General features: G+C 41.3%; 1 protein-coding gene across 5 annotated transcripts in view; it reads right to left on the bottom strand.

Moving 5' to 3' along the window:
* Positions 1-1,409: 1,409 nt before the first annotated feature.
* luc7l3 (LUC7-like 3 pre-mRNA splicing factor) overlaps positions 1,410-24,114 on the bottom strand; it is a 30,448-nt gene continuing 7,743 nt past the window's right edge. The window contains exons 3-12 of one of the 5 annotated variants that reach the window (XR_011354847.1): positions 21,291-21,330; positions 21,063-21,210; positions 20,796-20,870; positions 18,489-18,593; positions 18,242-18,403; positions 10,267-10,550; positions 7,122-7,288; positions 5,438-5,637; positions 2,096-2,169; positions 1,410-1,981 (exon numbers count right to left, since the gene is read on the bottom strand). Coding sequence is in view for 3 of the 5 variants with exons in the window: in XM_069929923.1 (XP_069786024.1) it covers positions 5,471-5,637; positions 7,122-7,288; positions 10,267-10,550; positions 18,242-18,403; positions 18,489-18,593; positions 20,796-20,870; positions 21,063-21,210; positions 21,291-21,330 (1,148 nt within the window). In the remaining 2 variants the exon portion in view is untranslated. The other 4 variants (XM_069929923.1, XM_069929925.1, XM_069929924.1 and 1 more) reach the window with 4 other exon arrangements.

The following is a 24,114-nucleotide window of genomic DNA, read 5'->3' as shown; positions in this document are numbered from 1 at the left end:
CAAATATGGGAGCCATACATGAAACACAATAGAGAAAACCTACCGGGGACATCTACCACCTAAAATGACAGAAGGAGAAGGAAATGAAAAGAATTGACTCAGTGGAACTTCTTGTTTATTTTTATTGAGTGACAATATATCTTAGATTCTGAACTTTAAATGAATGGGAGGGGAGGTAGGGAGGGTGGGATGGGAAGAGGGAGGGGGGAGAAAACGACACTGTATATATTTGAAAAGAAAAATGTATGTATCTTGATCAATGTGGTTTATAGTGTGAAAAATAAAAAATTTAAAAAAACAGCAAGGTTCTCTCACAAGCAGCAGAGCTGTGCTATTCTTCCCCCCCCATACCAGGCTGCTCCAACATGGGGCACATGTTGCAACTTCACAAGTTGTGTGCAGTTCCAGGGAAGGTGTGGTTTGTGAATGTGCAAGATTCACCAGGATGTTATCTGGAATGGTGGACTAGTCCACCCGAATGGTGGAAGACATTGGATGGGTTGGGCTTGTTTTTCCTAAGTAAAGCAGTTAGTGTGATGATTACTGCAATGCTGTTACAGCACCAGTAACCTAGGTTCAAAACCAGCGTTGTCTCTAAGGAGTTTGCATGTTCTCCCCGTGTCTGTGTGGATTTCCTCCCACATTCAAAAACGTTCTGAGTTGTAGGTGATTGGGTGTAATTGGGCGGCACAAGCTTGTGGCCCAAAAGGGCCTGTTACTGTGCTGTATGTCTGAAATTTGAAGCAAAGGATTCTAAGGGGAGACTGACATGTGTTTTATAAAATTCTAAGAAACAAGGATAGAATAACTAGAATCTTTTTCCCATGGCAGAGGTATTAAAATAGGCTTACAGTGGTAGGGAAGAGTTTTAAAGGGGATCCATATATTTTATTTAAATGAATGATCGATATTGGAACTCACTGCCAGAAGAGGGGGTAGAAATCAGATACAATTACTACCTTTGAGACAATTAGACAAACACAGGCATAAGAAGGGGTCTTGATGCTGTCAAGAGGTCAGCATGGACAACTCAGATTCTACTCACTGAATCTGTTCCTCCCACACATGCCACTCAAACCAAACACAAAGCATGGTTCCAATGAAAACACCACCTCCTGAAGTTTGCACTCTGGGTTGAGAACAATCTCTACTGGAAAATGTACTGTTCATTCATCAAACTGCAAATCCTCCAGGAAGCATCTTCACCAGAGAGATAGCAGCAGTTCAAGGAGAGCACTCACCATCACCTCACGGGCAACAGACCCCCAGATATTGAAGCAGTCTGTTTTTAAGGTAAAGCCCATGTGTGGCAGCATCCAATCCCACTGCAGAAACAAGCAACCCGCACTCATTCACAAGCCATTTCTCATCAACAAATCCAATGCAATTAAACACCACTTTGGCAAAGGTTTACTGAAAAAAATTTATTCATGTTGACACTAAAATTTGCAAATTACAGCAACAATTTTCAAAATACAGGAACAGCAGGGCAGGGAAAATACGTCCTTGCACTTGGGTGGGAAAGAGGCTGCAGGCTAGTACGATGAAAACCAAAAAAAAAAAGTGGCCACAGGAGCCTCAATCAAAACAGCTCTATACAACTCGACCTGCCTGGGTATTTACAGAGAGCAGTTTGCTTCGAACTTAAACGTCAAGGAAAACCTTTGGGTACATATGCAGGTCACATGGTTTGGGCTGCATCATTTTAGCCTGACACATTTGTGGTTAAAAACGACTCCAGCTCACTATCAGTGATGTGTTTCAAGCACAAAAAAAAACAGGGAACTCCTCAGGGTAACTAAACATACAAATTTATTTCTGGACTTTTGTATCTTTTTTTGCTCAAGATTTACAATTTCTCTCCCCATCTCCCTCTCTCTACACCACTACACAGCTTTCTTTCACCTTGTTTTAACTGGGCAGAGCCTTCGGAACAGTCAAATCTTCACTGGATTCCCTGACGTCTTCACAATGGCCACTCCTACAAAAGTGAAAGATCCAACAGCATACAATTAGAACCCGGGAAACAAAAATCAGCTCTTCAAGACAACCAGTTATTTTTTTTTTTAAAAAAAGGCAAAAGGCAAGCAAGTACCTCTCGGAGACTTCCTACTGCCCTACAGAGCTCGTCTTCTGGCATTTCTGCTAACGACTGGCTACAGGTCTAACCTAGAAAAGGAAACCCTTTCTCAGAGTGTAAACAGCCCACCTCTACAGTATCCATTTGTCATTTACTATAAATTCCCAACTGTAATGACAGATAGCATAGAGTCGTAACTGATTTATCACACAACATAAACGGGTCAAAGGGCAGTAACTTCACATTTTCCCACATGTCAATATTAATTCTTTACTGGAAAGCAGCCCATGTGTGGCTGCAGATGACAGTGTGTAATCACAACTACCTTATTAGCATCTCAACATTTTCCTTGGTTATAGTTTCCAAATGCTGTCCTAAGTGCACAAAGGCAGCTCAGGAACCAAGGCCAGCACAGGCCGGCAGTCAGCCATTGAGTCAGCAGCACCCAGAAACACACTCCCCAACTCCAATCATAAAAGCCCTTCACCATTACCCTAGGCCAGCTTCCACATGCAGCCTCTCCTATAGCCTCACAACCCATTCCCTTCATATCAACCCAGCTCCCCAGCCAACTTCACTATTGGTTACTTTCACCCTGCCAGATTACTATGGAAATGGTTTGAAAAACATGCTGCCAACAAAACAAGGAATCTTCATGAATTATTGGATCTTCCTGGGCATTAACAATGGAATGTTGCAAAGACTTGTGATGAGGTCAAGGATTAGTATAAAGAATTATAAACAGCAATGATGAGGTCTGTGTGTACCTCTCAGTCAGCAGACAGCTCCATTCAGCAGTTCGGTGAATTCCCTGACTAACACAAATGCCGCTGTACTGGAAACCAGAGCTGCCAACAGAGCTACCATTCTCTGTCACAGGCTGCAGGGAGGAGGCATGTGGAGCTGCTCTCCTCTGGCTGGTTTTTCAAATTCTCATTTTGAGAGATGCATCTAAGACCTGTCACTAACACCAGAGGTGAGATGAATAAACAGCACCTACTGCCCAGTGAATCGGACAGCTACAGCATTAGACCCTGTCCCAGACACGAGCTGGCACTTATGGGATTGTCAGAGGTGATGAGAGCTGTTAAATAACTGACCCAGCTACTCTTTATACTACAGTTTTCCCAGCAACCTAGACAAATATTTCTCTCTCAGTCAACATCATTGCTCACCAGTGGCAATGTATACAAATTATAATTTGGTACATTACAGCAGTAACTAACCTTCAAAAATACTTCATTTCAAAGTACTCTTGGACACTCTGTAACCATGGAAAACACTACAGAAATACAAGACCCTCATCAGCAATTTATTCATGACACATGAATGAGGGGCTCAAGTGGAAGGAAAAAGGAGACCCAGCACAGAATCCTGCCATCAACATCACCTTCGTAGTGCTGTGGGAATGGTAGAGACAGCTGGATTCCATTGCCCCACCCCCTTATGAAGATGAGACCTTTGATTGGGTGCAGAGTTTGAATCCCCTACTAATTGGGCAGCTTCTAAAGAGCTATTTTAAAAGGGAGCCGCGTGACCAAACACAACCAAAGGACAGACTAGGTGTATCTGTATAAAACTACAGGTAAGAGCAGAAGGTTGCTGGGCCAGTTCGTAACTGGTACCAGAAATGCTTCTTTTAAAGGGTAGTTGAAGGCTAGGTTACCAGCAAGAGTGGGTAAGGCCAGAATAAACTCACTGAGTAATGGGAGGATGCACCAGAAGGCAAATCCGTATACTACAGGAGGGAAGATTGCAGGGTCAGTTCATAATTGGTGCCAGAAGTGCCTCTTTAAAGAGGCCAATTGAAGACTAGATCAAGGTTACCAGCAAGGATGGGCAAGGGCAGGAGAATGAGCTCATTGAGTAGTGGGAGGATGTACCAGAAGCAAGGGGGGGGGGGGTTGAGATTAGTACTGGAGAAGAATGGCACGTAGATTTGCTCCACCAGATTAAGGTGGAATGGTGCTTGCAACAGGGTTACTGATGAGCACAGAACTGGGGGCTGGTCCATCATTAAGTTAGTGTGGCACAGACACTTCAGGAACTCTGCTGCTGCTTTATCAATTACCTCAAAGGCCTAGTACAGATTTAGAACATCCTTCCCCACCACAAGCTGGTCACAAGCAAAGAATTAATATTGACGTTTCTTTTACCCAGCTGTAACCAAAGCAACTGTTACTCAGACTTTTAGATTTAATATTTAAGATAAACAATTTCATCAGCTGTGGCAGGGCATCACCAGATGAAGAGCTCACTCAACATGGGATGGGCGGGCAAGGGAGGCGGGAACGGCATAGAATACGGAATTCGTACCTCTGTGCTAGGACCTGTAATGCTCGGACACAGAAGGCTGCTACAACTTTTCATATGCTTTTTAAAAAAAATTATGTGAAAAGTAAAGTTAATTCTTGAAAACTCCCTTCATTCCCCCTGCAATTTGAAGAGAATTCTGTAACATATCTGCACAAACAATTCCACAAAATTCAAAACATTATGGTGATAGGAAATGGATATTTAAATCCTGCATTAACATGATCAGCAAATATAATACAAAATAGCAAGCTTTAAAAGATTTCATTTGAAAAGACAACAGGCAAAAACATTCAAACATGGAGGTGGGTAGAGAAAGGTGTGTACCTGGCGAGTGTACCTGCAATTCATTCACTGATTCCTTGCTCACAAGACCAGCGCAGTGAGATATGGTTCTCAGGTTCACTTATTCATAAACCCTACACTTCCATCAATCCAAGCTACTGGCTCGAGTTACAGAAAGACTCCATTAGAGTGCAAGGCAGATTTTTTAAAAAAAGCAAAAAAAAACAAAAAATCTACTGCAACAACCGTGACATTAACAGATTGGTTAAAACTAAAAAAAAATCTTTCAAATACGCCTTAGATGCAGTTATAGAAACAGCAAAATAAAAAACACTTATTCCCTGCCAAAAGTTTATGAACACTAAACTTATTACACTTCACAGTAACCAACCCCGCACAGTCCAACCAATTCCCCGAATCCGACAGATTTTATAAAATGCTTAGCTTAAAAACATAACTCATTTATTGTCATTCCCCAGGATCCACAGTAGGACACAAATGGGGCTCAGTTTTCAGCACGTTAAGATACAATAGGCAGGAGGTAAAGTAAGTACCTAGAGTCTCCAACACGCATGTTTTGCCTTTTACTCTGCCAAGACTAGTCTGTCCTCGTCGCTCGATGTTTTACATAGTACTGTATACCTTCAGGATTTTTTTGCTGGTTAGAGTCTCCATCTTCTGTCGGAATACTTACACTGCACTGCTAAAAGCAAACAAAAAGAAACTGCAAACTAACCAAGACACAAAAGCCACACTTACCTTGGCCTGATCTGAGGTCAAATCAGATCAGTTTTAATTGGACTGAGTGTCACCTTCAGATTTTAGGTCTTCATCTCTCCCATTGACCTCGCTTTTAGTGGGTACCACCTCCATGGAGTCTGCACGGGGCGCTGCACACTCTCTTTCGGCCTGACTCGACTTGCGGCTGCTTTTCCTCACCTCGTCAGAATCTCTCCTCTCTGCAACACAATCAATGAACTCTTAATGTAGAACCGGAAAGTATGACAGCATCACAAACACCTTTCACATCCAACCTGGATCTTTGGTGGCCCACATTCCTTAAATATCCAACTGCCCTCAAACGCCCTCCTCTATACCAGACATTGTGTCCACCTTCATCAAATCTTTCCATTTTCTTTGACCACAGAGAAACAGCCCAATTTCTCTAATCCAACCCTGGTGTGAAATCCCTCATCTTCTCTGCACCATTCTTGTCCCTTCTCGTGCTTCCTCAAGTGTGGTCAACTAGACTTTAGTGCTTTAGGTGTGGCATTTTACACAGGTCCTCGTGTTGGTAATTGATGCTTATAGTCAGGAACCTATACCATCTCCCAACAACTTTCTTGTACTCTCTGCTGTTTAAGGGCTAATGTATACTTCCACCCAGGTACTTTTAGATCCACACCACTCAATTCTACACTGTTTCCCGATCTTTGCACAAGACCACCATTCAAAATTCTTTTCATTTAACTCTGCTACTTGTTAACCTACTCTACCAGACAGGAGGAAAGTAATTTCAACACAGCACTGTCTACAGCACTTGCAAGGATTATGTCAAATGAACATTTTATACTATGCAGCAACATCTGCATTAGTAAATATCACTGGCATAAAGTGGCCCCAGCACCAATCCCTAGGGACTACTATTTATCACGATCTTCACCTTGAAGACAATTTCTCACACATTATTATGGGCCAGTTGGAGAAACCAGCCTCTCTCGTGGGACTTTACCAAACACCATCCGAAAGTCACCATCCATTTTGCATTATGGAAGCAAAGCAGGAGCTGGTTCAGAGGTTCCGACTCTGGCAGGTAGAAATACTGCCAAAGTGGGGGGGTGGGAAGAAGAATCAGGTTGGGCATGGGTATACTTTACAAATAGTTTAGGAGGTTGTACAACACAGCATCATCAGATTGAGCCATTGAGACAGAGAAGGTAGAGTGATCCTGACAGGATAAATTCATCTAGGACCTGCACACTGAAAGAAAACCCATCACCCCAGTAATTTCATGATGTTCCAAAGGACTTGACAGACTCTGCAGGACTTGACAATCTAATCACTAGCATTTGGGAAAGGCACCTACAAGTTTATACATAGCAAAGTTTTGTTAAGTATGGTGTTTATATTTTGTGGGATCTTGCTCAATGTAAACTTACTTTCTCAAATGCCTGTGTTCACATTGTCATGTCTTGCAGAATCTGCAAAGCAATTTGGGACATCCTGGAAGGACTTGAGAGACAGGGAAGGTGGGTGGGTGGGGGTAGTTTCTTTCCTTGATTGGACACAGAGAGAACTCTCTGCCCTTTCTCATAAATGCCATTGGATCCTTCCACCACCTGACAAGACTCCAGTTTAACAATTCTGGGAACCACAGAGTCCACCCTGGGACTGCCGACTGTCACCATTACATGTGCTTAAGCCAAGTCGCACACCTCCGTACCTTTTTCCTTTGACCGCCTGTCCCTCTCTCTGCTCCTGCTTCTGTGTTTGTGAGACTTGGTATCACGACTCCTCGACCTGCGACGGTCTCTGCTCCGGGACCTGTGCTTTCTTTCTGATCGATCCCTGCTTCTCTCAGATCTGTCCCTGCTGCGCCGATCCTCACCCCTTGGAAGGAAGGTTAGAGCACAGTTGAATGAACAAAACCCTCAGAACAAGAGCCAGTATCATTCATAGAATCTAAATGTAGAAAAATATTTCTAGCTTCCCCAGATGCAACACACACATCTGATTCACACCACCCAGCACACGCTCTGTTCTCGCTGCTACCATGAGGAAAGCGGTCTCGGTGCTACAAGACTCGCACCCCCAGGTTCAGGAACAGCTGCACTCCCTCCACCATCAGACTCCTCAACAACAAACTCAATCAGGGACTCACTTAATGACTCGGACTTTTGTACTTTATTGATTTTTTGATTGCAGTTTGTTTACATTTTGTTAGCATGTGTACGTTTTGAACTTTTTTGTACTACCAATAAGTGGTAATTCTGCTCGACCTGCAAGAAAATGAATCGCAGTGTAGCATGTGATGTCAAGTATGTACTCTGACAATAAATCTGAAGCAAGGCATGGAGGAAGCTTATAGGTTAATGAGACTACGCCTTGGGATTCATTGAGGGAGAGAAGGAATCTCAGAGTCCAGATTGCTGAAGACTCAACCTAGCGTGGGACAATTAAAACTAGGAACAACTATAAATGGAGTGCAAGAAACTATTAGGATGTGGGGCAACAGCCTACAGTTATGGGGAAGAGCTAATGAGGCCACAAAGAGATGAAAAGAACAAGAATTTCAATGAGGAAGTTATTACTTGAGCTGGAGGACAATGAGCATCATTCATAGAATCTAAAGTGGGTTCCATACCCAATGTTTCTTTGGACGTGGCCTGATACACTACAAGACAGTTTAAGATGTGATGATGCAAAATCAAAAAGAAGGATGCTTCATGCATGCAGCCCACCCCTTGTGTCCACGTCTATTGATGATGTGGTAAAATTCTGACCTTCCAATTGACAACTACACCCTAGACTGGCCAGTGGAAGCAGACACACTGATTCAGAGCAAGTTTGCTGCATGGGGCTAGGTCCAAGGGGACATCATATATCTCAACAGAAAATTTACAACTTCCTCCCAGACTGCACTCTGTTCTCCCTCAAGCAGTAGAGGCCATACACTGCCTAACTAGTCTGCCAGATTCCAGCCCTGAATTTGGCAACTTCTACATGCTGCTATCCATGTTCTCAATCTAACTGCGAGAAACACGATAAGCTGCAGATGCTGTGAATGTAGTAAAAACAAAGAAATGCCGGAAGAACTCAGCAGGTCTCTTCAGCATCTATAGGAGACAAAGATATATTGCCAATATTTCAGACATGAGCCCTTCTTCAAGGAAAATATCAGAAAAGGCAGAATCAGGATCTATCAGAAAGTCTCAGAATTCAAACAATGGAGGAGGAATCCAGACCAACAAAAGGTGTTAACTGGATGTGAAATGGGACTAGATGGAATTTATGTCTGTGCAAGAGAGATGACGGGGAAGTAAGGAGTTGGGGGAGCACGTGGGTTTTAATGAAAGCTAGAGAAGCCATCCAGTTGGAGGGTGCCCACGCACAAGATGTGTTGTTCCTCCAATTTTTAAAAATATTTTATTTTTATTTTTTTGAAAATTATATATAGTAACATTTTAAATATACAATATATTAAACTTTTTCTCACAAACACAACAAAAACAAAAAGCCCCTCCATCCTTCCATACATAGATCCGTTCACAGCCATAGCTTACATATATTTTAAGTATATAGAGTACTGTTGGGGGAAACTACGTTTTTGTATAAAATAGTTACTTTATACCTTTTTGTTCCTTTTATTATTGTATCTGGGCCCCTATGTGGTCCAGGTATGACTGCCAGACCTTTATAAAAGTGTCATTTTTTTTTCTTTAAGTTGTAGGTGATTTTTTTTTCCATAGGTTTTTCACAGCTGTTCATTTCCACAGTCCATCGAGCTATAAGTAGAGGGGAGTTGAACTTCCAAGTGATCACGATACATTTTTTCAGTATTGCCAGTGCTATTTTTTAAAAATGAAATTTGATATTTATTCAATTTGTCACTTAGTTCCATGAAATTAGCTAGTAGATATAGCTCCGGGTTGCCCGTGAAGGCCATTCCTATTATCCTGGTTAATTTTTCTGCGATTTCTTACCAAAATGGCCTCACCTTCACATATGACCATGCGGTACGTAAAAAAAAATTCCGATCTCAGTCCCACATCTGAAACACATCTCTGAAATTTCAGCTTTTGATCTGTGTAACTTGTGGGGTAAAATATAATTGGTGTAAAAAATTATATTGAACCAGTCTATATCTTGCATTTATAACCGATGTCATGCTGTCCTTACACATGTTCCTCAATCTGGCAGTACGAGACCACAGACAGACATGTCAGCAAGGGAATGGGATACCAAGGACAGACATGTCAGCAAGGGAACTGGTCCCATTCATCCACTGAAACTTTGAGCCACACAAGAGTGTAGATGTTGGAATTTGCAGGAACTCAGCAAGTTGATCAGCATCAGTGGTCAAATTTTGAGGCTGGAACCCATCAAGTCGTCTTGCTGCACAGCAGACACAGTAATGGATGGTAATATTATGCAGTGTGCTCAAAAGGGCTCACACAAAGATGCATCCTGCAGATTCACAGCGATCTTGGCAGATGGCACCTGTGGGTTACTGCTGAGAACAACAGTACATATATTCCTTACTAAAAAAGTACTAAACCATCCCTACCCCATAACCCTTTATTTTTCTTTCATCTGTGTGTCTAAGAGTCTCTTAAATGCCCCCAATGTTTCATCCCCCACCACCATCCCTAGCAAGGCATTCCAGGCACCTACAACCCTCTGTGTTTTTTAAAAAAAACTACCCTTAATATCTCATTTAAACTTCCCTCCCTTAACTTTGTACACATGTCCTCTGGTATTTTCTGATCCTATCAAGTCTCCTCTCATCCTTCTATGCTCCAAAGTGAAAAGGCGAGAATCATTACAAGCACTGCAGCCCCTCTCCAATTTGTAGTCCCACAAAATACCTGCTCCGTTTCTTTTCCCGTTCTTTGCTTCGGGAACGCTTGCGCTCTCGTGATCTGCTCCGCCTGCGCTCAGACACTCGGCTGGAGTGGGAGTGCCGGCTACGCGAGTGGCTCCTCCTACGTCGCGCCTCTCTTTCACGTTCCCGCTCCTTCTCTTTCTCCTCCTCTTCCCGGCGGCGTTTCTTCTCCCTTTCTTCTCGCTCTCGCTCAAGCTCCCGTTCCTCCCTTTCCCGTTTTAATTTGTCATCGCGTTCTGGTTCTTCAGTTTTCTTTCGAACCTTCTCCTGGAAAAAATGAAACACTAAAGACACAGCCTCTACCTTCCCCATGCAGACCCACACACCCTTACTTGGCCCACACCTCCAAAGCAAAGTACAACCCAGCACACACCAGCCTAAACATTCTCCTGTTATCATTCACAGACCAATAATATAGAATTCTTGCTTCATAGACCATTGGGCAGCACGGTTAGCATAGCAGTTAGTGCAATGCTATTAGAGAGCCAGTAATCCAGGTTTGAATTCGGCACTGTATGTAAGATGTCTGTATGTCCTTCTTGTGTCTGCGTGGGTTTCCTCCCACCCTTCAAAATGTACAGGGATTAGAACATAAACCATTGAACATTCTAGTCTGTGCCAAACTATTATTCTGCCTAGTCCCACTGACCGACAGAGTACTTTTTTTTTAATTTTTTCTTTTTCACACCATAAATCACATTAGCCATGATATACACTTTTTCTTTTTCACACATTTACAGTGACTTTTTCTCCCCCCCCACCTCCCTCCTCCCAAGCCACCCCCCCACCCCCACCCCCTCATCCATTTTAGGTATACAATCTAGGTTGCATTAATTCAGTCAGACAATGTTGTCATTCAACAAAAATACACCAGAAATTCTACTGAGTCCATTCTTTTCTTCTCTTCTCCTTCCATCAACTTAGGTAATGTTTGTTCCGGTAGGTTTTCGCTATTGTATTTAATGTAAGGCTCCCATACTTGTTCGAATATTTCAATATTATTTCTTAAACTATATGTTATTTTTTCTACTGGAATATATTTATTCATTTCTATATACCATTGTTGTATTTTCAAATTATCTTCCAATTTCCAGGTTGACATAATACATGTTTTTGCTACGGCTAGGGCTATCTTAACAAATCTTTTTTGTGCATCCTCCAAATCAATTCCAAATTCTTTGTTTTTTATGTTACTTAGGAGAAAGATCTCTGGATTCTTTGGTATATTGTTTTCTGTTATTTTATTTAATATCTGATTGAGATCATCCCAAAATTTTTTTACTCTCTCACATGTCCAGATTGCATGAATTGTTGTTCCCATTTCTTTTTTACATCGAAAACATCTATCAGATACTGTTGGGTCCCATTTATTTAACTTTTGCGGTGTAATGTATAGTCTGTGTAACCAATTATATTGTATCATACGTAGCCTCGTATTTATTGTATTTCTCATCGTTCCAGAACATAATTTCTCCCATGTTTCCTTTTTTATCTTTATATTTAAATCTTGTTCCCATTTTTGTTTAGTTTTACCATTTGTTTCCTCATTCTCCTTTTCTTGCAGTTTAATATACATATTTGTTATAAATCTTTTGATTAACATTGTATCTGTAATCACATATTCAAGGTTACTTCCCTCTGGTAAACTCAAATTGCTTCCTAATTTATCCTTCAAGTAGGATCTCAGTTGGTAATATGCCAGCACTGTATCTCCAGTTGTATTGTACTTATCTCTCATTTGTTCAAAGGATAAGAATCTACTTCCTGAAAAACAATTTTCTATTCTTTTAATCCCTTTTTTTTCCCATTCTCTAAAGGAAAGGTTGTCTATTGTAAAAGGGAGTAGCTTATTTTGCGTCAATATTAGTTTTGGTAATTGATAATTTGTTTTATTTCTTTCTACATGGATCTTCTTCCAAATATTGAGGAGATGATGTAATACTGGAGAAGTTCTATGTTGTACCAATTTTTCGTCCCATTTATATAATATGTGTTCAGGTATCTTTTCCCCTATTTTATCTAATTCCAATCTCGTCCAGTTTGGTTTTTCCCTTGTTTGATAAAAATCTGATAGGTATCTTAATTGTGCGGCTCTATAATAATTTTTAAAGTTTGGCAATTGTAAGCCTCCTTGTTTATACCATTCTGTTAATTTATCTAGTGCTATCCTCGGTTTCCCCCCTCTCCATAAAAATTTCCTTATTATTTTCTTTAACTCTTTGAAGAATTTTTCTGTCAGTTGTATTGGCAATGCCTGAAATAAGTATAATATCCTTGGAAAAATGTTCATTTTAATACAGTTTATCCTTCCTATCAGTGTTAGTGGTTGATCTTTCCAATGCTCTAAATCGTCCTGTAATTTTTTCATTAGTGGATTATAATTGAGTTTATATAATTGGCCTAGATTTTTGTTTATTTGTACACCTAGGTATCTTATTGCCTGCATTTGCCACCTGAATGGAGATTCCTTCTTAAATTTTGAGAAATCTGCGTTATTCATAGGCATTGCTTCACTTTTATTTACGTTTATCTTGTATCCCGACACTTCTCCATATTCCTTCAATTTCTTATATAATTCTTTTATTGATAGTTCTGGTTCTGTTAAGTACACTATAACATCATCCGCAAATAAACTGATTTTATATTCCCTGTCTTTTATTTTTATTCCTTTTATATTATTATCTATTCTTATCAATTCTGCTAGTGGTTCTATAGCTAGCGCAAACAATAAAGGTGATAGTGGGCATCCCTGCCGCGTTGACCTGCTTAAGTTAAATTGCTTTGATACATGTCCATTTACTGTCACTTTCACTAACGGTCCCTTATATAATGCTTTAATCCAATTAATATACTTCTCCGGTAAACCGAATTTTTGCAATACTTTGAACAAATAATTCCATTCTACTCTGTCGAAGGCCTTCTCTGCATCTAAAGCAACTGCTACTGCAGGTGCTTCATTTCCTTCTACTGCATGAATTAAGTTAATAAATTTACAAATATTGTCTGTTGTGCGCCTTTTTTTGATAAATCCAGTTTGGTCTAAATTTACCATTTTTGGTACCTGTTCTGCTAATCTGTTTGCTAATAGTTTAGCTATTATCTTATAGTCTGTGTTTAGCAAAGATATTGGTCTATATGACGCTGGTAAGAGTGGATCTTTCCCTTGTTTTAGTATTACTGTAATTATTGCTGTTTTACATGAATCTGGTAAGCTTTGTGTTTCATCAATCTGGTTGATTACATCCAGGAGGGGCGGTATTAATAAGTCTTTAAATGTTTTGTAGAATTCTATTGGAAATCCATCCTCTCCTGGTGTCTTATTATTTGGTAATTTTTTTATTATCTCTTGTATTTCTACTATTCCAAATGGTTCTGTTAATTTATTTTGTTCCTCTATTTGTAGTTTTGGTAGTTCAATTTTAGTCAAAAATTCCTCTATTTTCCCTTCTTTCCCTTCATTTTCAGTTCGGTATAATTGTTCATAGAATTCTCTAAAGTTTTCCTTAATTTCTTTTGGATTATATGTAATTTGTTTGTCTTTTTTCCTTGATGCCAATACCATTTTCTTAGCTTGTTCTGTCTTAAACTGCCATGCTAGGATTTTGTGCGTTTTTTCCCCTAGTTCATATTTCTGTTTTGTCTTCATTATATTCTTCTCTACCTTATATGTTTGTAATGTTTCATATTTTATTTTTTTATCCGCCAATTCTCTTTTAGTTGTATCTTCCTTTATTGCTAATTTTTTTTCTATGTTTACTATTTCCCTTTCCAACTGCTCTGTTTCCTGATTACAGTCCTTCTTCATCTTGGTTACATAGCTTATTATTTGCCCTCTAATGAATGCTTTCATTGTGTCCCATAGTATAAACTTATCTTCCACTGATTCCGTATTTACTTCAAAATACATTTTTAATTGTTTTTCAATAAATTCTCTAAAATCCTGTCTTTTAAGTAGCATGGGGTTTAATCTCCATCTATACATTCTTGGAGGGATGTCCTCCAGCTTTACTGTCAATATTAAGGGTGAATGGTCCGATAGTATTCTCGCTTTATATTCTGTTTTTCTTACTCTATCCTGCATACTAGCTGATAACAAAAATAGGTCTATTCTTGAGTATGTTTTATGTCTAGCCGAGTAGTATGAGTATTCCTTTTCTTTTGGGTTTTGTTTCCTCCATATATCCAAAAGTTTCATTTCTTGCATTGATTTAATTATAAATTTGGTTACTTTGTTCTTCCTGTTAATTTTTTTCCCCGTTTTATCCATATTTGGATCCAAATTCAGGTTGAAATCCCCTCCTATTAGTATGTTCCCTTGCGTATTAGCCACCTTCAAAAAGATATCTTGCATAAACTTTTGATCTTCTTCGTTAGGTGAATATACATTAAGTAGATTCCAAAACTCCGAATATATCTGACATTTTATCATAACATATCTCCCTGCTGGATCTATTATTTCCTCTTCTATTTTAAATGGCACATTTTTACTAATTAATATAGCCACTCCTCTTGCTTTTGAATTATACGATGCTGCTGTTACATGTCCTACCCAATCTCTCTTTAATTTCTTGTGCTCCAATTCAGTTAAGTGTGTTTCTTGGACAAATGCTATATCAATTTTTTCCTTTTTCAGTAAATTTAGTAGTTTCTTCCTTTTAATTTGGTTATGTATTCCATTAATATTTAAAGTCATATAGTTCAGCGTAGCCATTTTATACTTTGTTTATCTTCTCCTTCCGTTTTTCCATCATTACCTTTCCTCCTTTTTCATTTCTGTTTTCTTATTTTCAACTCTTTATAAGACAACATTCCTACAACATCCAACATTTTCCTTATTCTTCTATTTATATCTTCTTTATCCCCAATCTCCCCTTCCCCTCCTGAGTTGTCCTTTATCCCTTGTCGAACAACCACATCTCCCCTCTCCATTTGGGTTTGCGAATTCACTCGCAAGCGTCAACTGATTTTGCAGTGACCGCTATTTCTCCCCACCCAGCCCTCCCCAGAAAAGATTTCACTTTTCATATGTAACAAAGGTCACTCTTTTAATTCCCTCCTTATTCTCTCTATTCCATTTCCTTCCCTTATTCATTCTTATCTATACTATCTATATTTTCCTCTAAGTACAGATACCTTCACATATGCACATTTTATCTATTCACTCTTATACCTCTTTACCCACATACATATCAATCGTGATCATTTTTACTCTCATTACCCGTCTTCATCCCTCAGTCTATTTTTGTAATTGTTCTGCAAATTTTCGTGCTTCTTCTGGGTCCGAAAATAGTCTGTTTTGTTGTCCTGGAATAAATATTTTCAATACCGCTGGGTGCTTTAGTATAAATTTATACCCTTTCTTCCATAAAATCGCCTTTGCTGTATTGAACTCTTTTCTCTTCTTTAGGAGTTCAAAACTTATATCTGGATAAATGAAGATTTTTTGCCCTTTATACTCCAGTGGTTCGTTGCCCTCTCTTACTTTTTCCATTGTCTTCTCCAGTACCTTTTCTCTTATAGTATATCTTAGGAATTTTACTACAATAGATCTTGGTTTTTGTTGTGGTTGTGGTTTAGAGGCCAATGCTCTATGTGCCCTTTCTATTTCCATTTCTTGCTGTAGTTCTGGACATCCTAGGGTCTTAGGGATCCAATCTTTTATAAACTCCCTCATATTCTTGCCTTCTTCATCTTCCTTAAGGCCCACTATCTTTATGTTATTTCTTCTGTTATAATTTTCCATTATATCTATTTTTTTGAGCTAACAGTTCTTGTGTCTCTATCGCTTTTTTATTAGATTCCTCCAATTTCTTTTTTAAGTCTTCTACCTCCATTTCTGCTGCTACTGCCCGCTCTTCCATCTTGTCCATTTTCTTTCCCATTTCTGTTAAGGTCATATCTATTTTATTCATTTTCTCTTCTGTGTTGTTTATTCTTTTTCTTAAATCATTAAATTCCTGTGTTTGCCATTCTTTAAATGACTCCATGTATCCTTTAATAAGAGAAAGTACCTCCTTTATCTTGCCTTTCTCTTCTTCTTCCATTTCACTGTACTCTTCCTCTTCCTCTTCTTCTTCCTCCTCTGGGTTGGCCATCTGTTGTTTCTTTGTTGCCCTTTCCTTCTCTTCTTTCTTGTTTCCATTGTCTTCTGTGGTCTCTTCTTGCTGCAGGTGTTCTGCAGCTGTCGTTGCCGGCTGTGGAGATCGACTCCCCAGCTGGTCCCCCCTCCCGTCGGTGTGTTTTTTTTCATGCGCATCGCGCATGCGCGACTCTTCACGCATGCGCGGTTGCGCACTTTTTCTCGGCTCAGCGAGCCATTTTTGTAGTCCATTATCTACCGACCTGAGGGAGCGGGTTTCTCTCTCCACTGCGGGCCTCTTCGAACAGGTAAGGCCTTCACCTTTTTCCTCCGTTGTCTTCTCTTCCTCTCTTCTTACCGTTGCTTTCGATTTTTCTTTTTTTGTCGCCATCTTCTTTCCACCTTTATACTCACTTTTTTTTTCACTTTTATTTCTGTGCCTTTGTGTTTTCCTTTGTTTTTCCCGACTTTTCTGGAGAGGGCTGGAGTTCACTGTCCGGCCACTACTCCATCACGTGACTCCTCTTGACCGACAGAGTTCAAAGCCTTCCAGACCCTCTCCCATCCATGTACATGTCCCAAACTTTTTTTAAATGCAAAAATTGAGCACTCATTCACCACTTCAGCTAGTAGTTTATTCCACACTCCCACTACTCTGTGAAGAAGTTCTTTCTAAACTTTTTCCCCTTCACCCTTAACCCATGTCCTCTGGTTTGTATCTCACCTACCCTCAGTGAAAAAGCCTAGTTGACTTTACTCTGTGTACCCCACTCATAATTTTCTATACCTCTATCAAATCTCCCTAATCTGCTTAACCTTTCCCTGTAACTCCGTTCATGAAGTCCTGGCAACATCTTAATAAATCTTTTCTGCATTCCTTCAATCTTATTGATATATTTCCTGTGGTTTGGTGACCTAAATTGCACATAATACTCCAAATTTGCCTCAAATGTGTTAAACAACTTTACCAATAACATCCCAACTTCTATACTCAATACACTGATTTATGAAAACCAATGCCATATATACTCGAATAATAGCTGATCCCATGTAAAAGTTGTCCCCACGCTCTTTTGGCCCAAAAATCATATATCGCACGTGAAAGTCGATTCCCCCTCCCCTCCCCCCTCCATTTCTGGTCCCAACTGCCACCCATCCAAATTTCTGATGCCTCGAATGTGGACTTACCATCCAGTCCCAGCCGCCCAAATTCCTGTTGCCTTGAATGACGCAGGTATTTAACACGGTCAAAAGTAGTATATATGTAAAAGTTGACCCCCCCACACCAAAATTTGTCCTGAAAAATTGGTCCCCTGAACTTGTCTATTACACAGGTAATAGTATGCCAAAAGCTCTTCTACAACCCTATGTTCCTGGTTGTAGGTTAATTGGGGTATTTGGCAGCTCAGGCTCGTGGGCTAGAAGGGCCTGTAACTGTGCTGCATATCTACATTTAAAAAATTATTATTTTGTATGGATACAAGCTACTCAATACTGCATGCCAATAACAGTCCCCCATACACAAGCCAAACAATCCCACTAGTCTACAACTCCAGTTAAGTAATCTCATTCAAATCAATGCACTAAGCTTACTGGCCTGCTTGTCAATACACACTAAACAAAGTTAGCACACCAGTGATAAATGCTAAACTCAATGCATCCACACTAATATTCAAATGCAGTTCTGCACCAGAGTATACAAAATCTTTAATCTCCTCTCAATATCATTAATCTTTAATGCTTAAAAGATAGCATGCAATTATTCCTGTTCTCCCCACTATTATTTTGGGTAACCTGTGATGTCCTTCCAAAAATGCACATTGTAACATGGATCTGATCTGTCCACTAGACATCTACACCCTATGGATTGCATACTAACCTTCAGTTCTTCCACTGTGGCTTTGATCTTGGCGTATCCCATGTGTTGTTTCCCCATCAGATGATCATCGACCCTCGACTGGGCATCGCCCACGATAAGAAATGCACCACACACTTCACACACTTCCATCTGCTTCTCCTGAGCTGCAAAACTCTCGATGGTCTGCAGAATAATTTACACATTTTTTTTTAAAATACAGGTGCAACCTAGGTGAAATATTGATATTAATGATACAAGGAAAACTCACTGAACTGGCAGATCGCAGCTGCTCCCGCTCATCTTTCAGCTGTTCCACAAGTTTCATCATTCCCTGGGCCTCTTCCACCTTCCCCTCCGAACCCAACTCCTCGATCTGTTCAGAAGCAAAACAACCTTTTCAACAGCACCTTCCCACAACCTTAGGAATTAAGCAGTTTGGAAGATCCTAAGGAAAATCAGTATCTGAAAAGGCAAAAATTGGGCAAAATACCTGAAAGAAATAGAGGTACACAATCCTTTATCCGGAAAGCTCCAAAAATCGGCATTTTTTTTTCCTGGTGCTGGTAAGGTGGGAGGGTGGGCGGGAAGAGACGGCAGCTCAATGCGGGCGGGCGGGGGGGAGAGAGAGAGAGAGACGGCAGTGTGACGCGAACGGGGGGAGGAGAGAGAGACGGCAGCGCGACTCAGGTGGGCGAGGGGGAGAGACATACAAGCGTGACTGGAAGGGGGTGGATATGGCAGCACAATTCGGGTGGATTCAAGTCTGGGGCAGCTGGCTTTTGTTCCGAAATCCGGAAAAATTTGAAATTCAGAACACACTGTCCCCCAAGGGTTTCGGATAAAGGAATGTGATCTCTCAAATGAAATTATGGGATTTTTTTTTATCCCCACCTGAGAGGAGAGGTGGTGTAGTTACACTAAAGCATCTGTTAGGAAATGCAATGGAGTCCACATTTGATGATTATTGGTGTATGGGGCAGAAAGCTTACTGCTTTGATACCAATTGTCAAAGTGAGCTTTATAAAGCAACTGGTCAGATGGATACAAGTGGCAGATGGACCAGGTAATGGGTAAGGGTTACAAGGCGACAAACATGGTGGAACAAATGACCTCAGAACATGTGCAGATTCTTAAAGTTAGCAGGGCAGTTCAGGTGGTTAAGACACAGGATCTTTATTACAAGCAAGAGTGAGAGATTACACACCATCACATTAAAGGGCAACTTCACACACCATCACATTAAAGGACAGCTTCACACACCATCACATTAAAGGACAGCTTCTTTCCCCACTGTTAAAAGACTCTTGATTGAACCCCAAATTAGTAAAATTATGTTGCCTTTGCTAGGTACCAACCAGCCTTTCTCTGCACTGCTTTTCTTATCAGAGATGTCTATTGGTATGCATTTGAAACCACCTTCAACATTGTGTCTTGCTACAGATACACAATCCTTAATCCGGAACCCTGGGGGCACAGTGTGTTCCGAATTTTGGATTTTTCCAAATTTTGGAAAGCCAGATTCAAACCCACCCAAATTGTGCTGCTGTATCCACCCCCAACCCCTTCCAATCACACTACCGTCTCTCCACCCCCCCCCCACCCGACTCACGCCTTCAGTCTCTCGCCCTCCCGCCGACTCGCGGGAGGAAAGAGGCCAATTGACAAGAATATGGTGAGAATACCAATGGGATTAATGCAAACAAATGCCTGATGGTTAGTAAGCACTCTGCGCCACAGACTGTCTCCATGCTGTGTGACTCCATGTATGGGGGAATTTAGCTGCAACCATGGGACATTTCCCAACTCCACTTCTGAAAACAATAGGCCCTTTCAAACTGCCATTTAAAATGAGGTTAACTGGGCAATTTGCCCGATTAGCGCCAGTTACATAGCAGTTAGAAAGGGTCTGACCCAGTCAACCCCATCAGAAGAATCCAACCGGGACCCTGACCTACCTCAGAAGTAGTCAGGGGACCCAGTTAGACGTACCTAGGTAACGTCCACAGGCAATTTAAAAACAAAAATGGCCAACACGCTTATTCCAGTTAAGTCAGTGCTTGCGCACGTGTATCACTGGGCAGCCAGCACCCAAACATCCGGCAGTACTTCTGGTGAGTATGTGACGTGTCATTGTGGGTGGCAGGATCTCCCTTAAATCGCCGGGTTGACAATTTAATGGGTCAATCCCCCTGCAATTTAAAAGGTGCTTCCAGTACCTTTGCCCCAGTAATCGCACATAGGTCCCAGGAGGGCTACCCAGGTGCTGCAGTTTAAAAAAGGCTAAAGACGCTCTCTCCTAGTCCCACTGTCGACAGGACAGAAAAATATCAGAGACATGATCACAAACAACATTGAAGAGCAGTTCCAACGATAATGTGATTAGCCTACAACCCATTTTGCTCATGTAGTTTATGAATCTTGAATGCCATTGATCAAAGCAGAATAGCATCAATAACACTGATGTTTTAGTAAAATTAGTGGAAACGTTTTCCACTTCCGGTAAGGAAAATGAAGAAAAATCTGCAAGAAACCCAAAACTTGCATTTTGCTTTAAGCAACAGGGATTCATCCTTACCTGTTCCAAGAGTTCTTCAATCTTCTCGGTTAGGACCTGACCCTTCTCTTCATTTTTACTCACAGGGCCTCCAGCCTGCAAGATGAAAATCAAATTGCCAACATCAGCAACGACACCAACCGCCAGACCCTGGCATGCGTTTCAGAACACCAGTGTCTACTCCACACCTTCTACCCATTAATCTCATCCCCACTCACCACTCTCTTCCAATGCGCACACTATAACCCCCATATTCATGCAGCAGCACGTAGCCCATCACACCCTCACCGTGGTTCCTGCAGAGGTGTTCTGTGAGAGTGCCAGTCGTGCATGACCTCGACGGATCCGCCGCTCCACATCAGCCATCAGATTCTGGAGGTAGCGCAAGAAATCCTTCTCATAGCCTACTTTCATAAAACGAGAGCTCTTCTCGTAACTGTGGAGAAAAGGGGAATGATCACACATTTGCTCCATGGCAGTAAAACCAGCAAGAAGCCCATACAATGAGATACTTACTACTTTCGTAGGTTGTCATCGTGAATTTTCTCGCAAGGACCTGAAGGAGCAAAATAAAAATCAGCCAAGGTGCACCTCACTCCAAATTAGCCGGGCCACACCATCCAAAAACTTCACTAGCCCATCATTACACAAAACACTTGCTCCAAACACAAAAAAACAGCTTTTTAAATACATTCACACGCGTTGAGTCATAGCTCCAGTGGACACAGTGCAGGACAAATTCAAAATAAACACAGGCAGAGAACGAATACACTGCGATAACCCTTGGTCTGGGACACTAGATCTAAGAATTGAATCTGGTTACTGGGACGTGTCACTGAAGTGCTGCAGATGTTGGAAATTAGAAATAAAAATACTGTAGAAACTGGTGGAAATACTCCGCAATTCAGACGTTAACAGAGAGTTAATGTTTCATGATTCAGAATTGGACCAATGTGGAAAAAAAAAACAGGTTTTAAATATGTGCAGAAATAGAGAAAGGTTGGGAAAGGTGAGGTGGAGGAATACGAGAAGAGATCAAATAGGGTGATGATGGAAAACAAAAGGACATGGTAATGTGGAAAATGACAAGAATGGCAGAACTGTAAACTTCACAGCAAAAAGCAAACATTAACATGTAGCGGCAGCTACTGAAAGAACACAAAACCAGACGGGTTGAGATCAGTGAGCAGAAAACTGGTTTATTGCTGGCTGCCGGGCTGGACTTGTACTCCCAGCCCCGGACCTGGCTGAGAACCGCGCTGGGGGGCTTCTGAGCCCGGTGCTGAGAAGAAGGGGAAACCCCCGTCGGCGTCATTTTGGCCGGCTGCCTCGCCACGTGGATTACAAGCGGGGCCGGTTCGCCTCCCTAATTGGCATGCCGCCACAAATAAATTGACCTGATGCCCAGATTGTTAATGATGCACACTGAGAATCTGTGACTAGCAGATTTCATGTTGACTTTTACAGTAAAGGTCTAACGTCCAATCATCAGATGGATGACCAAAGTAAATCAGTCACTTCTCCCTAGTCATTAACATTTATCTGCTTTACATGGGGGATTATAACCAAAGTAAAGAGACATCTCCTGTTTTAGTAAAGTTGGCTTATGACCATGATAGAATTGCCACCACAATGCGACACAGCCCTCTAATTACACACACAGGGCAAGTTATGAGGAGCAGTGGGCAACATGCATTTTAAATGGGTTGTGACAAGAATGCACACAACTGATCTGGTGGAGTTGAAAAGATGATCTTGGATGGAAGAGCAGAAATAGAGCAGGAAAACAGCTGAAATAAAGGGTCACTCCTAGGCCCCTCTAAGTGATGGGTTCACGAGGCACTCTCAACAATTCACATTGTACATACAAACCAGACAAAAACACAAACTGATGTACTGAAGTTTGTAAAGCAAAGTGGGAAAGCAAACGTGAAGATGGAAGGTGTTAGCGAAGGGGGATAGCATGTTACATGAACAGGTAGGGTGACTGCATATGAAGTATAACCCAAAGAAAAAAATTTTAAGGTAGAGAAAGTTACCAAGACAACCTGATTCAATTGGTGGGAAACCAGTAACGCTGGAAATGCACAAACCTTAAAATGCAGCAAATAGGGAAGGAAAAAGGTGGAATAAAAAAAAATACTCAGCAAGTTCAGCATGAGAACTGAGAAAAATCAGTACAACAGACTATAAAGAGCAAAGGGAGAGTTATGGAGAATGAAGAGAACAGCTGTGAGAGTGGAGAACAAGAAATTGACCATCACCAATCCAAGTATTAATCAAAGATTACCTCCCTGAAAGTGCAGAGGAAATGAATGGAAACAAACACCTGTCGACTTTCTACAGGAGCTCTATCGAGAGCCGTCTGGCTGGCTGCACGGTGTGATGAGATTTCTGTTAAGCATTGGACGGGAGGTCAATCCACAGGACCACAAAAGTGGCAGAAAGAATCACTCGGGGTTCTCCCCCCCCCCCCACCATGTAATCAACCAAGTCTGTTGTTTGAAGAGGGCTAAAAATTGTTGATGCCTTCCACCCCGCACACAGGATCTGTCAGCTGCTCCCATCAGAGCCAGTACCACCAGGATGAATAACAGCTTCTTTCCACGGGCAGCGAGAATGCGAAACAGGTGAAGATCATACAATCCCTCCAAGAATCTATTATTTAAACAATATTTTTTTTATCTGTACTGCACATAAATTGCTTGTAAATATGTGTGCTAGGTCAATATATTCGTTCGCAAGTTTTTACACCGAGGACTGAAGAATACCATTTCATCTAGTTGAACTTTATAATTGAATATATTTAACTTGAATTTGAAAAGGTGCCATTGTTGCCAAGACTTTGCCCAGCGCCTGCAATAGTGGCTTGTGGTCTGTGTTAGCCGTGAACACTCGGCCTTCGAGGATGTACTGGCAATGGCATGGTACATTGCCAGCAGTTCACAATCAAAAGCACCGCACTCCAGCTCAGGTGGTCAGAGGTGTTTGCTGAAGAAGGCAAGTGGCCGCCACTGGTGATCCACCCACTGTTGCAGCACTGCGCCCACTGAGGCGTCTGTTTTTAACGACAGGGGTAAGTCTGGACGCGGGTGTGCTAGGGACGTAGCTTTGGAAAGTGCTGTTTTGATCTCCTCGAATGCTTGGAGTGCCTCCGGAGACCAGCTGGGCTCCTTATTACCTGCCTTAATGAGGTTAAAGAGAGGCCGTCTGGTGGCTGCTGCTCCTGGGAGGAAGTGATTATAGAAATTCACCATCCCAAGGAATTCTTGCAGACTTTTAATGGTTTTGGGCCTGGGAAAGTTCCAAATGGTCTCAACCTTGTCAGGAAACTGACCCA

Source organism: Narcine bancroftii, chromosome 3 (assembly GCF_036971445.1).
Source record: "Narcine bancroftii isolate sNarBan1 chromosome 3, sNarBan1.hap1, whole genome shotgun sequence".
Taxonomy (NCBI): Eukaryota; Metazoa; Chordata; class Chondrichthyes; order Torpediniformes; family Narcinidae; genus Narcine; species Narcine bancroftii.
The sequence above is the reverse complement of the archived record's forward strand: the minus strand, read 5'-3'. Positions and strand labels throughout refer to the sequence as shown.